Genomic DNA, 13,386 nt, shown 5'->3' on the forward strand with positions numbered 1-13,386 from the left:
TGCTATCATGTTGACATCATCACATTTGTTAGAATTGGATTGTGATTGATATTTATTTTTTCTTTCCTCAAATTATCCTTGCATTTAAGATATAGCTTAGCTTGCATCAAATTATAATTTAACTTTTCTCCTTCAGCATTTGAAAATAGCACTATTTTGTCACTTTTATTCAGTGTTGCAATGGGAAATGTGAAGAGGTTTATCTAACTTTCACTCCTTTGAATACTGCTTTAGAAGTGTTACTTAAAGTATGGTTCACACACCAGTGAACTATATTAACTGTTTCTTACCACTTCTTTACAAGATAAATATAGAAATAGAGTATTTCTAACATTTAGAGTAAATTGACAGAGAAATTTTAAGAATGTTGACTCTAACAATAATTACAACTTGTAATTGTATGCATTTGTTTTTTATTGACTTCATTTTTACAATAATTTGTTTTAGAAAATTATCAGTCTGTGATATATTAAATATAAAGCAATAAACAGCACTTATAACAATAACTACAACAAAAAGATTCTTCTCTGCAATTCAGAAACACTGCTGGATATAGTCAGAAACTCTGGTCACAGGGACTCATGGACCTTCAGGCCAAGAGGCCTCATAATCAGTGAGCCTGAGGTCACCCATCAGAACTGTAATCTGGGTGGCTCAGTCGATTAAGCATCTCACTTTGGCTCAGGTCATGGTCTTCTGGCACTCACATGCTTCGTGAGGTCAAGCCCTGCATCGGCTCTGCATTGACAGTGTGGAGCCTGCTTGAAATTCTCTCTCTCTCTCTCTCTCTCTCTCTCCCTCCCTCTATCCTCCTCCCCCACTCTCTCTCTCTCTCTCAAAATACATAAACAAACTTAAAAAAAAAACACCCTAGCAATCTAGAGTTTACAGAGAATGGGCTATTATCCTCACAGTATGGGTTCTTCCTTTAAGTCACTTAATATTACACCTATAAGGAGAGCTTCATGGATTTAAGGTTGAAGTAAGGATAGAGTGACCCAGAGAAACTTGCCTGGGTGAAGGAGAAGATGTGGGTACCCTCAATCATGTCATAGAAAGAAATGTCATTATCCTCATAATCCAAAAAAATCACAATCTTTTGTGGACACTTTTTTATCAAGAGACACTCTTGCAGAGAAATGTTTTGGAGGCAATAGGTGAGAGCCCTGTATTCACATCCTTTCTTCTCTAAGACTCTGAATTTCTTGTTTTGTAGATCTTTGGATAACTCCCTGCTGTCTGTGGGATTCTCATAAATGCCTAGAGTCCACTCATCAGCGTCCTTAACATCCACTTCCCAGTAATGTTTTCCTGAGGTGAAGTCTTCCTGATTCAGTGTGATAAGGTTGCAGTCTCCTTGCTTATCCCTGAGAGATAGATCGTGTGTTTCCTCTTTGAAGTTCTCTTTTCTCTCTGGGTCAGAATTATTCTGATGAAAGATTTCCTGATTTACAGTCACAGTGGCTGAGGGTAAAGAAAAGGGAAGGGAAGGGCCAACATTATATATTTCAGAAAGTTGTTGTGCAAGCGAAACCTTGGAAAAACAGGATCAAGTAGTGAAAGAACACCTATCCCCTGAATGTGTGTGTACTGGGGGAGGTAGAGCTGTGGAGTGCTCTCACCTTGGGTGCAATTTACTTATCTCTTCTTATATTACCTATGTTATTATCAATGTCTTGGCAGAGTGCCAGAATGAGCTGAGACTTGTAGTGTTTACTTGAGAATAGTGTTTTTCCATGTTCTTTTCAAATTAGAACCATGTTCTTCAATTAGTAACAGACTCCATGTCAGCTGACCTCTTTAAAAAGAAGAGTTGAGTTACTCTCACCATTTTGAGCACTTGTTACTCAGTTGGGGATCTCCTCAACAGGGGCTACAATTTCTGTTCAGAACCAAGTGGAACCCCCACCACATGCACATACACACACAGAGATGAGAAAGCGTGGCCATTATATGAAAGCAGAAATGCAACCAGAGTAGCTAATCCCAGCAGCAATTTTCAGTTCAGGCCAACAGTTAATGATCTTCATGTTCTTGCTTCTCTTTACCAGAACAATCGTACTTCTGTCTTTTCAACTAGGAGGTAATGTTAGGAGGGAAAAACAGGGTACCCTCAGGTAGGTTGGAAAGGAGTCAGAAAAATAAACAAAGAGCCACTCACCAGGCTGGAACTGTTCCTTCCTCCAGTCTGTAAAAGAGCAATACAAATTGAGACTCTGATAGAAGCATACCCACAGAATGAAGATGAGATACACACTTCCTCTCCTGGATCATTGCTGTCTCTTCTCAGCTCTCTTTCCGTCCTCTGCTGAGCCCCTTGAACAACGGCAGTGTCCAGAAACTATAAGACAAAGGATGTACTTCCTGCCTGCTGTCTCAGATTAGAAACAATCCCCTCAATTGAGCTGATGCTGCAGAAATAAGTCTGGAGAACACTTGGAGCAGGGTCTAGTGTCCTAGGCACCTAAGACTTTTGTGGCACTCCTCACTGAGGATGAAAGTTATAAAATGTCATTGTATATTTTATTTTGTTTTGTTTTGTTTTGTTTTGTTTTGTTTTGTTTTGTTTGTTTTAGGGTTTTCCCAGCCTATGACCACTTCAGAGTAGAGTTAAATTTATGACCAAGGTTTTTAAACTAAGCTCTTTTATTTGGATACTTGTAATCAGATTTTTTAATATTTTTCTCCAGAGACAGACTTCTCATGGGGGATAGAACTACATCTGCTTCTGCCTGGGGCCACTTCTCTTATGATAAGATTTATGATTTTATTTAAAGATTGGATATTCTCTTAGTGTCTTGGGGCAATAGGCAGATAAGAACTTATCCATAATTCTTGATGGTCTCTCACTGACCTGCCCTCTTCTTTTTTATTATTTTTTTTTAATTTTTTTTTTCAACATTTTTTAAAATTTATTTTTGGGACAGACAGAGGCAGAGCATGAACGGGGGAGGGGCAGAGAGAGAGGGAGACACAGAATCGGAAACAGGCTCCAGGCTCTGAGCCATCAGCCCAGAGCCTGACGCGGGGCTCGAACTCACGGACCGCGAGATCATGACCTGGCTGATGTCGGACGCTTAACCGACTGCGCCACCCAGGCGCCCCAAGACCTGCCTTCTTCTAAGAAGGGTAGTACTCTATATACAGAATCAATGAATATGTGAGTCAAGAAGGACATCTGTGATCATGTATTCCAATCTCTTCATCTTAGAAATAAGGAGGCTGAGGTAAAGAAAGCAAAAATGACTGAATTCCTCAGCTGTAATTAACTGATAGATTTGGAACTAAAACCCACATATCCTCATCCCTACTATACTATACTTTGCTCTCTCTTGTAGAATCATGGAACATGTTAAAGCAGCTCCGGAAAGAAAGCTTTTAATAGAAACTGCTTACCTGACTTTAGCCTTTGAGAGGGGCTTCTTGATCCTCTCTTACCAAAGCATTTACCAGACTGTGTGCATTTGCCTGATTCTTAGCTTACTCATCCCTCCCACCCCAAGTTTAAGACCACTCAAGTTCTAAATGGTCAGAGATCATGGCTATGCACCAACATCTAACACAATATCTGGCATATAAAAATTGCACAACTGTATGTTTAAGGAGTGACCTAGTATGCTTTTGAGGTCTAACTCTGTATTACATATGCACATACACTGTCTTAAACACATACAGTACATGGGCACAGGTATTAGAAGATATAAAATAGCCAATTCCCTCTACTACCAGATAAACATATTTTTACAAATAATATTAAAATATTTTGAGAGATCGTTTTCAAACTTAAACCTTGTTCTTGTGTACTGAACTTTACTTTCTTTATTTATAGGTAAAATAAATAAAATCATAATATCTTTTTCTCCAAATGTGAAATGTAACATTATCTTCTCTTTTGAGCTTTATTCACAGTATAGGAGTGTTGATATCATATAGGATATTCTTTATTCTTCTTAAGTCTCATCAAAATCGCTCTGAATTCTTTCTCTTCCTTCTCCATTGTGGATAGGTTAACAATTTATGTCAAGTCCTACTCTATTCATGTGGAATTTACCAGTCAACAGTTATTTCTTTTTAGCTCTGAAAAATAATTGAATATTTGAGCTCCCAAATACAAAATACTATAGATTGGTACCAAATAAATCTTCACATCTTGCAAGTGGATGTGTGCTTGTGTGTGTTTATGTCTCTGCTTATTATACTCATAATATCAGAGGCTCATGGAAAGAGCTAAGTCAGAGAGTTACTTACCAGGATACAGCAGGGCCTTCTTCCAAACTAAAACAGAACAAATCCAGTTAAGGCAAGCCAAGACATCCGGAGCCTCACATTCTTCTCCTTCCCCCTTAATTTTTTCCACCAATCACTATTAAATCTTTCAGTCTTTCCCTCTGAGGAGAGGGAGCTGAGAAAGTGTTGGACATCAAAACATTGAGTGGTGTGGGAAACCCAGTTGCTTACCTTTATGGTATAGTGCCTTTCGCTGTTCTGAAAGAAATGACATTCAGTGAGAGACCCAGAACAGATGTCGACAGGGGAGCAAATTCTATACAGGGCATGAGAAGAAGCAAGACTCACCAAGTTCTTTCTTGAGGTTCTCTGAAAGAAGAGATAAAAAATCCATCAAACTGGGTTTTAGCTGCTCTTGAGTTCATGGAGTAGCTGAATCAATTCCATGTGGCTTTCCCTTAAAGGTCCATAGTTAAGTAGGTGAGAAAGATTAGCAATCTAATCTTGACAAGTGCTAGGAAATGACAATCTAAAAATGACAAGTGCTAAGAAAAGTTACATGGGAAATGTCATGGGGTCACTGAGGAAGGAGGGCCTATGCTTCATGAGAAGGTAGGAATTTTTAGGTTCTTCAGAAGCTTATTCTCGAAGGAAGAATAGGAGGAGAAGATGGGGGAAGACATTTACACAAGGAGAAACAGCAGCATAGGTTGGGTACAGATGCATGAAGGGCATGGTGTGGTTTGAGGAGCCCCACCTTAGAGGCCTGATGATCACTGCCCACAAATCTCCAAGCTTCCCACATGGTTTTCTCCTTTCCATAGGATTCCCAGCTTTATGGAATTCTTGGTACCCTCTATTTTCCCTGGGGTCCCTTGGCAACCTTATATTTTCCCATGTACATTATACATCCTATACCCCCAGCTGTTCCATGAACATCTGATTTGTCCTGCTGTTCCAATTTACCTTTTGCCTTAAGTGCCAATTCCTTTTCATTCTCCATCTGATCTCTTTCCTGAGATTCTTTCTTCCTTTTCTTTACTTCTCTTTCTTTGGCTTGGTGTTCTCTCCAGCCAATGTAGCTGATCCCAGTGAGGAGGAGCACCAGTGTAGGGACTGTCCCAACCAGGGCTGCCTTCCATGGAGACATCCTGGGGAAGAAGGGCTCTGACACAGGCATGTGAAGACACAGTGAGACTAGCCTAGAGGCTATCCTGCCCTCTCTCCAGGGCTCCCTCAACTCTGTTTCCCCCCTCCCTCCCCTCCCCACACCCCAGCTCTGCCTTGGGGTTTGTGCCTCACTCACCTGGGAGGAAGATGGCTGACACTTTCTCCTGACCAGAGAGGGGATTCTGGATGGAACAGGTCACATTGCCCAGAGAGCTGTCTGTGACCACAAGAGATGCTTCCACATGGAAGAGCCCATCTTCATCTTGGGTGTGAGACTCAGTGAGAGACTGTAACTTCACACCCATCATGTCACTCCACTGTACCCTGGGTTTTGGGAACCAGCCTTCTGCAGAGCACAGTACTCGTATCCCACCATCCTCAGGCCCCATCATGTGAACATGAGGCACAGAGCCCAACCCTGAGGAGAGAAGGCATGTTCCTAAGGCCTGTGGTCCTTGGGGTTTAGAAGCCCCTAAGGCTGAAGGCCAAAGTGCCCTCACTAGACTGATGAGCAAACTGAAGCTCAGAGGTCAAGAAACCTCTCGTAGTGAGTGTTAGGCCAAACTGTGATTCCTTTTTGAAATCAACTTGATGCCTTTGCACTATATTTGGACTAAGAAAGCTTTGGGGTCATTTCACGGATAGGAAAAAACAGGTACAATTAAAGCTATAGAAGGAGTTTAATTCTATAAATTGTCTTTTCCTACTGAATGTATAAAATTCTACTAATGTCTGAGGGTGTCAGTACCAATCTGAATTAATATTAGTTTATTTTCTGGAGTCTTTTAGGATACCAAAACAACCCTAAAAATATTGCCCTTTTTGGCGTTTAAAAGTGAATAGAGTATGTAGTCATATCCTCACTGTATAGTTTAGGAAACTGATATCCTGCAAGGTAAATTAGCATATCAATATCGATATATGGAAGATCATAAGAAATGCCACGTTAGGAATCCAAATGTCCTCATTTTTCTCTTTGCTTTACACCATGAAGCACACTTCTATGCCAAGTTGACATACCTATAACATGCAGCTCCACAACGGCTTCTTGGGAACTGTGACCATCCTTAAAATGACACCGGTACTGGCCATGATCAGAAGCACGGACATGTTGGATCAGCAGGGCCACACCCCCTTTGCTGATGGAGTCCCTCACCAACTCTGTCCTGCCACGGTATTCCAGCATTTGCTCCCCACTTTGTTCCTGTCCATTCTGGTACACAAGCACAGCAGGGGAGAGTTGGGCTCGGTACCACCGGATGTCCATGTGGGTTGCACTCTGCTCAGGGGACAGCTGGCAAGGCAGAGTGGCATCTGTCCCTAGCAGAACCACGGTTGGCTCAACCGGTCCATTTACAGAAAACCCGGACACTGCATGAAAATCAGACAGATTGGGGGAATGAGGGAGGGGGAGACAAAAGCCCCAACTGCATTTTTCTTTTTTTTAAGATTTTTTTTTTTTGAGAGAGAGCACGTGTGCCCATGCACACATGTGCACACACAAGAGGAAGGGCAAAGAGAGAGGGAGAGAAAGAATCCCAAGCAGCTTCACATTCAGCATGGAGCCTGACTTGGGGCTCCATTTCCACACTGTGAGATCATGACCTGAGAAGAAATCAAGAGTCAGTTGCTTAACCCATTGAGCCACCCAGGTTCCTCCATTTAATACATATATACGTACACACAAGGAAGAGCTTTTCTTTATGATAAATTCTTGTAGAATTGCTGAATCAACATGTATATAAATGAAATATTTTAATATTCCCTGCCTAACTGACATCAAATTAAAGAGATGTTAACAAAAAAATATCATTATTGTAAACTCATGCCTGGTTTGTCTATAAACCTCGAGTCTGAAAACTTCCTGAGGGACCTTCGTATTTATGGAAGGACTCAAGTCCCAGAAAAAAATTTTTTTGTCAAGCGTCATAACCAGATAGAGCCCAGAGATCCTGAGTCCAAATTCTTTATGCTCAGACTTGGGTTTTCTTGGCAGTGTGAACATTATAAATTATGTTTTTAACTGATAATTACATCAAAATTAAGCAGGCTAAAATCACCCATACTCAATAAAGATTTAGATAAACATAGCTATGAGTTTTTTAAGGTCTACCCAAAGTAATAAGGTGTGTTGATACAAAGATCACTCCCATTCTTGGCCAGAACTTTCCAGCATTCTGCTAGTGTGAACATAGTCATGGTTTTCCCCCAGTATTGACTGCCCTTGAGAAGAGATACACTGGCGACTGATGAATGACCAAGTATTTTCATCATCTGAGAAGAGCCATTGAAAACAAGCCAATAAATAAAAAGCCTGAGGGAGAACACTGACCTGTTGAGTACCATGTAGACACCTGGAGAAGGAGGACAGGAAGGAGGAAGCCAGCATAATAGCCAGGAGGGCCCACCATCTTCTTCAGAACAGAAAGTAAAAGCACAAAATATTCACTCTGACAAGGAAGAAGCACTCTGTAGGAGAAGCTTGTGAGTAAGTTAGCAGGAAGAAGGCTTTTAGGGGAAAAAAAATCCCCTGTTCAAAGATTTACTTTCATACACAGTTTTTTGGCTGTTATTCCTGACAGACCACTACCAATTCCAACCCCTCCCCGATGGGCTTTCCTTCCCTCTCTTCTTTCTGAAAACTAACTGTTTCTCCAGCAGAGAAACTATAAACCATTGTCTTGTGCCCTGGGGGTTCTCTTGTTTATCTATGGACTCATCCTCTCACCAAAGCTCTCTTGAAATTGAAAACCTTGAGTTCATTTTGAGAAATGAAAGCAGACACAAAATTAGTCCACTCCTTTTAGCTGATCTAACTTCCTCCTTCTTGCATTTATTCACTGATTCATTCATACATTTATTTATTTGTTTGACTACAAATACACTTGTGGCTTAACTCCAGAAAGAGAAAGGAGTTTTCTCTCCATGTGACCTGGAGCTCAAGCCCTTTTGTTTTTGGGATCCATATTTCCCACAAACTCACCTCCACATCACCACACGTTTCTTTCTCACATCCAGATTGAGCCAGGGGCTTCCTGGAAACTCCTGATCTCCTCAGTGCAACTACAAGGCCCAGCTCCAGAGACAATTGGTACCTGGTTGTTCTTGTGGTCAGCATCCAAAGGTGTGGCTGTAGGTGCTGGGAGCAGCAGGTTTCTAACCCATCCCTGGATTGGAAAATGTACTTAGGAAGGGGGGCAAATGGATCTGCCAAGAGGCGCTGACAGGTGAATGCCTCCCCTAGAAGGAGTCAAATGAGGAAGTCACAGCCTGCCTGCAGCTCTTCCTGTTGCTTTGAAAAGTAGAGGTAATAGAATTAATCCTAGGGGACTTTGGACTGGGCTAAGATATAAAATGATAGGAAGTCTAAGGTGTGCTTTGGTAAAAAAATGCTCACGTCTTCCTACCTGCAAAGGGCTGAAATCACATTATTCAGGGAGGGAGAATCCCTTTCCTGTGTTGGTCATCCCAATGTTTAACTCACAAAGTTAACTGATTAAGAGAATAAGAACCACAGATACAGGCTTCCTCCTATCACACCCCAAATGACACTGGAAGCCACATGCTGTGCTGTGCAGGGGAAAACAAGAGGTCGGAAATGGAGGGCTCTGTACTCTGAGGAACTTAGGGCTGTACATCCAAAAACTTTAGGGCTCCCTAAAGTAACATGGAAATAATAACACAATTGTACAGTCCCAGACATAGGATGTGCTCAAAAGGCGTTTCTTTCCATTTCACATTCTTTCCAAGTCCAAGTCTTGTTTTTTTCATATCACACAAAGTTGACAGATAATTAGGGACACAAATAGCAATTGTGTAAATATTAGTATGTAAGCCACTAGCAGTCTGGTGAAAGGGATACCAAGATTCTAAATAAATATTCTCTAGAGACAGTGAGGTACATTTGACTCTTTAAAAATAAAATTTATGGAGATATAATTTGCATGCAATGGAATGTATGGATTTGAAATGTACATGCCAATGAAGTCTTACAAATGCTTACACTCATAGAACTACCACTTCCCTCAAAATATGGAACATGTTTGTCTCCTGAAAATTTCCCTCATCTTTACTGTCAGCCAATTCATTCCAGGAAAAACAAACAGTATTTTGATATGAATCATCATAGCTTAATATTGCCTTTCCTAAAACTTCAAAAACAATAAAAAAAAATCATACAGCATGTCTGCTTTAGCATTTGGCTTCTTTGTATAAGCAAAATGGTTTTTTTTTGGAGATTCAACCATGTTGTATCAGCACATTTAAAATTTTTTTTTATTGCTGCATAATATGGCATTGATTATAGTACAATATGTTCTTTTTAAAAAAAATTTTTTTTTAATGTTTATTTATTTTTGAGAGCGAGAGACAAGAGTGTGAGCAGAGGAGGGTCAGAGAGAGATGGAGACATAGAATCTGAAGCAAGCTCCAGGCTCTGAGCTGTCAGCACAAAGCCTGATGCTGGGCTTGAACTCATGAGATCATGACCTGAGCCGAAGTCAGATGCTCAACTGACTGAGCCACCAGGTGCCCCTACAATATATTTTTCTACAGTTCTTTTCAGGGTTGCTTTCCCACCTCTCTCACTCCCTACTCGTCCACTCAAGCCCTCTCCCATCATGTAGGGCAGCCCTCCCCACTGAGCACTGAGCTCTGACATCCACCTAATACGTTAAGTCTGAAGTATTTGGGAATGAGAAGGGAACACTGACAGAAAAAAAGTGAGGGTTAAAGATACTACTTACCTCTTGTTTACTTTGTGATTTCTGAATATGCTTGTGTGTGTATTCTGTTCCCAAATGTAAATAGATCAATATACATTTCCAACAAAGCTAGAAAATAAATGTGAAAAATTCATATATATATTAAGACATTTTTCCTAATAATAGAGAATTGTTTGAGGAAAGTCAATCTGTGGAGAATATTTTAAGGGAATTACATCATGTCTATAGCAGTGTTCATGTTTTTAAGGGGAAAGGTGAGGAGGGAGGATAAGTGAGCACTACAAGATATTATTCATTTCGAAAAGCAGTTTTAAGACAGTGTGAACAGTATGGTCTTATTTGCTTAAGAAATATGAAAGGATAGACATCGAAATCACAAAAAAAGGTATCCTGTGGTATTTATTTTTGAGTGATACAAATATGGGTGTTTCTTTTTTATATATATATTTAAATGTTTATTCATTTTTGAGAGACAGAGGGAGACAGAGTGTGAACAGGGGAGGGGGAGAGAGAGAGAGAGGGAGACATAGAATTTGAAGCAGTTTCCAAGCTCTGAGCTTAAGTCCCATGCAGGGCTTAAACCCACAAACTGTGAGATCATGACCTGAGCCGAAGTTGGCCGCTTAACTTACTGAGCCATCCAGGCGCCCCAAAAATGGGTGTTTTTTTTAATATGAAATTTATTGTCAAATTGGTTTCCATACAACACCCAGTGCTCATCTCAACAGGTGCCTTCCTCTATGCCCATCATTCATCCTCCCCACCCTCCCATCATGGATAAAGAAATTGTGGTTTATATACACAATGGGATACTACTTGGCAATGAGAAAGAATGAAATATGGCCTTTTGTAGCAACGTGGATGGAACTGGAGAGTGTTATGCTAAGTGAAATAAGTCATACAGAGAAAGACAGATACCATACATTTCACTCTTATGTGGATCCTGAGAAACTTAACAGAAGACCATGGGCGAGGGGAAGGAAAAAAAGAGTTAGGGAGAGAGCCAAACTATAAGAGACTCTCACATATGGGTGTTTCTATCTGTTATTTTTGCTTATCTTGAATTTTCAAATTTCTCTCACATAAAAAAGTGAAGAATAATATGTATATAAAGATTTTTAAAAATACAAATGTGAAGTACAATAGGAAGGATTCATTTGTAGGAAACGCAGGACTGAAGAAACAGTCAACATTCCTGGGAGTGAAAAACTGGCTTAAAGTAGAAACCAAGTGAAAGGCTCAGATATGGGAGTAGACACTGCTGAAGGTCAAAATATTGGGCGAGAGCACTTGGTGTAACATGGAATGTTGCATCACTAAACTGCACACCTGAAACTTACACTGTATGTTAACTAACAGGAATTTAAATTAAAACTTAAAAGAATATATTGGGCTAGAAAAACGGGTTACTGGATTCTTCCAGAATCTGATATTTTAAATCAAAGAGATAAAATCTAAGAAACATAAGTTAAATTAAGTGCATTAGATCCAGAACTTCAACATTCATCTAATAGGTTTTCCAAACTGGGAAGCAGATTAGGGCCCAGAATCAGAAGAAAGAGTACTTCGTAAAGAGTTAGATTATTGGAGGGAAAAAAGATGTCACTTATGCATGAATTTTTAAAAAGTTTTAGAATCCCAAACAAATAAAAAAGAACCTCAAAGCTTCCAAAGTCCAAAAAAATCCCTCATGTACAAGAGAAGAATCAGATTCCATCATACATCTGCCATGTTGAATGTTAAATTATTTGCTAGAAAACAATTCAAAGTAGTCTTTACATCCCTGAGTAGAAACTAGAATTATCTAAGTGACGAAATGAACATCTAAATGTAAGGGCAAAAGACATTTCTGGACAAGTAAGGAATCAGAAGTTTCCCCCTCACAAAACTTCTCTTATGTAAAGAGTGAAGAGTTGGAGGTTTTGACCACAGGGGCTTGGAGCAGGGAGGTTTGGAGATACATCTCCTGCTCTGTTTACTCCACTTGGGTTGGAGTAAGGTGGAAAGATAGGAGATTTGGTAGATGTTGTCTACTGAAGTTAGCTACCTAGGAATGGAGGAGCCACATGCTGACTTTGTGTTTTTGTTTTTCTGGTAGCCTCTCCCAAAAGAGCAGTTGCCTCCAAGAGAAACTGTGTGGCTTTTCTGTGGTAGTGACTTATTTCATAAATTTAAATTCAAGTATCATTCACATTCATGTTGAATCCCTGACTGTTTAGAAAATGTAAATCCAAATCCCTATTGAGATTACATACTTAAGCAAGTTTCAAAAAGAATGCTTGAAATAAGCAGATATTTTGGTATTTGTTTATATAAGAACAGCTGGAAAAGATCTGGAACTCCCAGCACAGTGGAGGAAGGAGTTAGATAAGTGTCACACTGGGTCATTTCTACTAATCCATGTTAATTGTCTGCAGTGGATTTATATTAATCAAAAATTAAGAGAAATTGTTGGATCTCACAAAGTCATAAAGGTTTGATATAGCATGGTTTATATAACATAACTTCTATAACTTCATTTATATGTTTCTATAATAGTTCTGTTAATTTCTGACTAAATTATAACTAAAATTCCTTTTTTTTTATTAAAAAAATTTTTTTTAACGTTTATTTATTCTTGAGACAGAGAGAGACAGAGCATGAATGGGGGAGGGGCAGAAAGAGAGGGAGACACAGAATCAGAAGCAGGCTCCAGGCTCTGAGCCATCAGCCCAGAGCCTGACGCGGGGCTCGAACTCACAGACCGCGAGATCGTGACCCGGGCTGAAGTCGGACGCTCAACTGACTGAGCCACCCAGGCGCCCCCTAAAATTCCTTTTTGAGTTCCCCAGGTGCCCCTGATTTTGCATTTTTTAATTCAACTGTATGCTATTAGCACCATCCAAAAGTCTTTGTTGTTACTAAATGTATCTATTTGAAAAGACAATTTTGTTTCTTTGAATTTCTCTGAATGTTAATTTTTAAAAAATTAATAGAAAAAATTCTAATACAACTGTATTAGAATGTGTCTGGTTTGTATTTATTTCTTGTTCTCTATGTCTCTTATAAACCATTTATAGATATTTAATCTTAGACACAGAGTTTCAAAAATGTAAATTAGAGTTTTAAAAACATTTTTAGTCTCTAACTCAGAATTTCTGTCATTCTAAGCAAGAAACAATTATTCTAGAATTCATAGACCTTAAAGGATCTTCAAAACAAAAATGATTTATGTAGACAGGGGACAGTAATCTCATCCTTACCTCTCCCATTATTTATAGCATTG

General features: G+C 39.6%; 1 protein-coding gene across 2 annotated transcripts; it reads right to left on the reverse strand.

Moving 5' to 3' along the window:
* Positions 1-413: 413 nt before the first annotated feature.
* Positions 414-8,611, reverse strand: LOC125165169 (butyrophilin-like protein 1). 2 transcript variants are annotated; one of them, XM_047857723.1, is made up of 10 exons: positions 8,381-8,611; positions 7,730-7,811; positions 6,418-6,768; positions 5,534-5,815; positions 5,194-5,394; positions 4,576-4,596; positions 4,459-4,485; positions 4,249-4,275; positions 2,162-2,188; positions 414-1,464 (listed from the first exon to the last, which is right to left on the reverse strand). In XM_047857723.1, the coding sequence occupies exons 1-10, from the start codon at positions 8,513-8,515 to the stop codon at positions 950-952; spliced, it is 1,668 nt and encodes a 555-aa protein (XP_047713679.1). In that variant the 5' UTR covers positions 8,516-8,611; the 3' UTR covers positions 414-949. The 2 variants fall into 2 exon arrangements, with proteins under 2 accessions (XP_047713679.1, XP_047713680.1); XM_047857724.1 differs by having other exon boundaries at positions 7,730-7,866; positions 8,381-8,498.
* Positions 8,612-13,386: the final 4,775 nt, after the last annotated feature.

The sequence above is a fragment of the Prionailurus viverrinus genome, chromosome B2 (assembly GCF_022837055.1).
Source record: "Prionailurus viverrinus isolate Anna chromosome B2, UM_Priviv_1.0, whole genome shotgun sequence".
NCBI lineage: Eukaryota > Metazoa > Chordata > Mammalia > Carnivora > Felidae > Prionailurus > Prionailurus viverrinus.

Bases quoted from the DNA above. Each gene is read 5' to 3' on its own strand.
- LOC125165169 (XM_047857723.1), bottom strand. From the start codon at position 8,515: ATGCTGACCACAAGAACAACCAGGTACCAATTGTCTCTGGAGCTGGGC. The intron at 4,597-5,193 runs GTAAATTGGAAC...CTCTTCTTTCAG, and splicing joins ATTGGCACTTAAGGCAAAAG to AGAACCTCAAGAAAGAACTT. The intron at 4,486-4,575 runs GTGAGTCTTGCT...CATTTCTTTCAG, and splicing joins GAACCTCAAGAAAGAACTTG to AACAGCGAAAGGCACTATAC.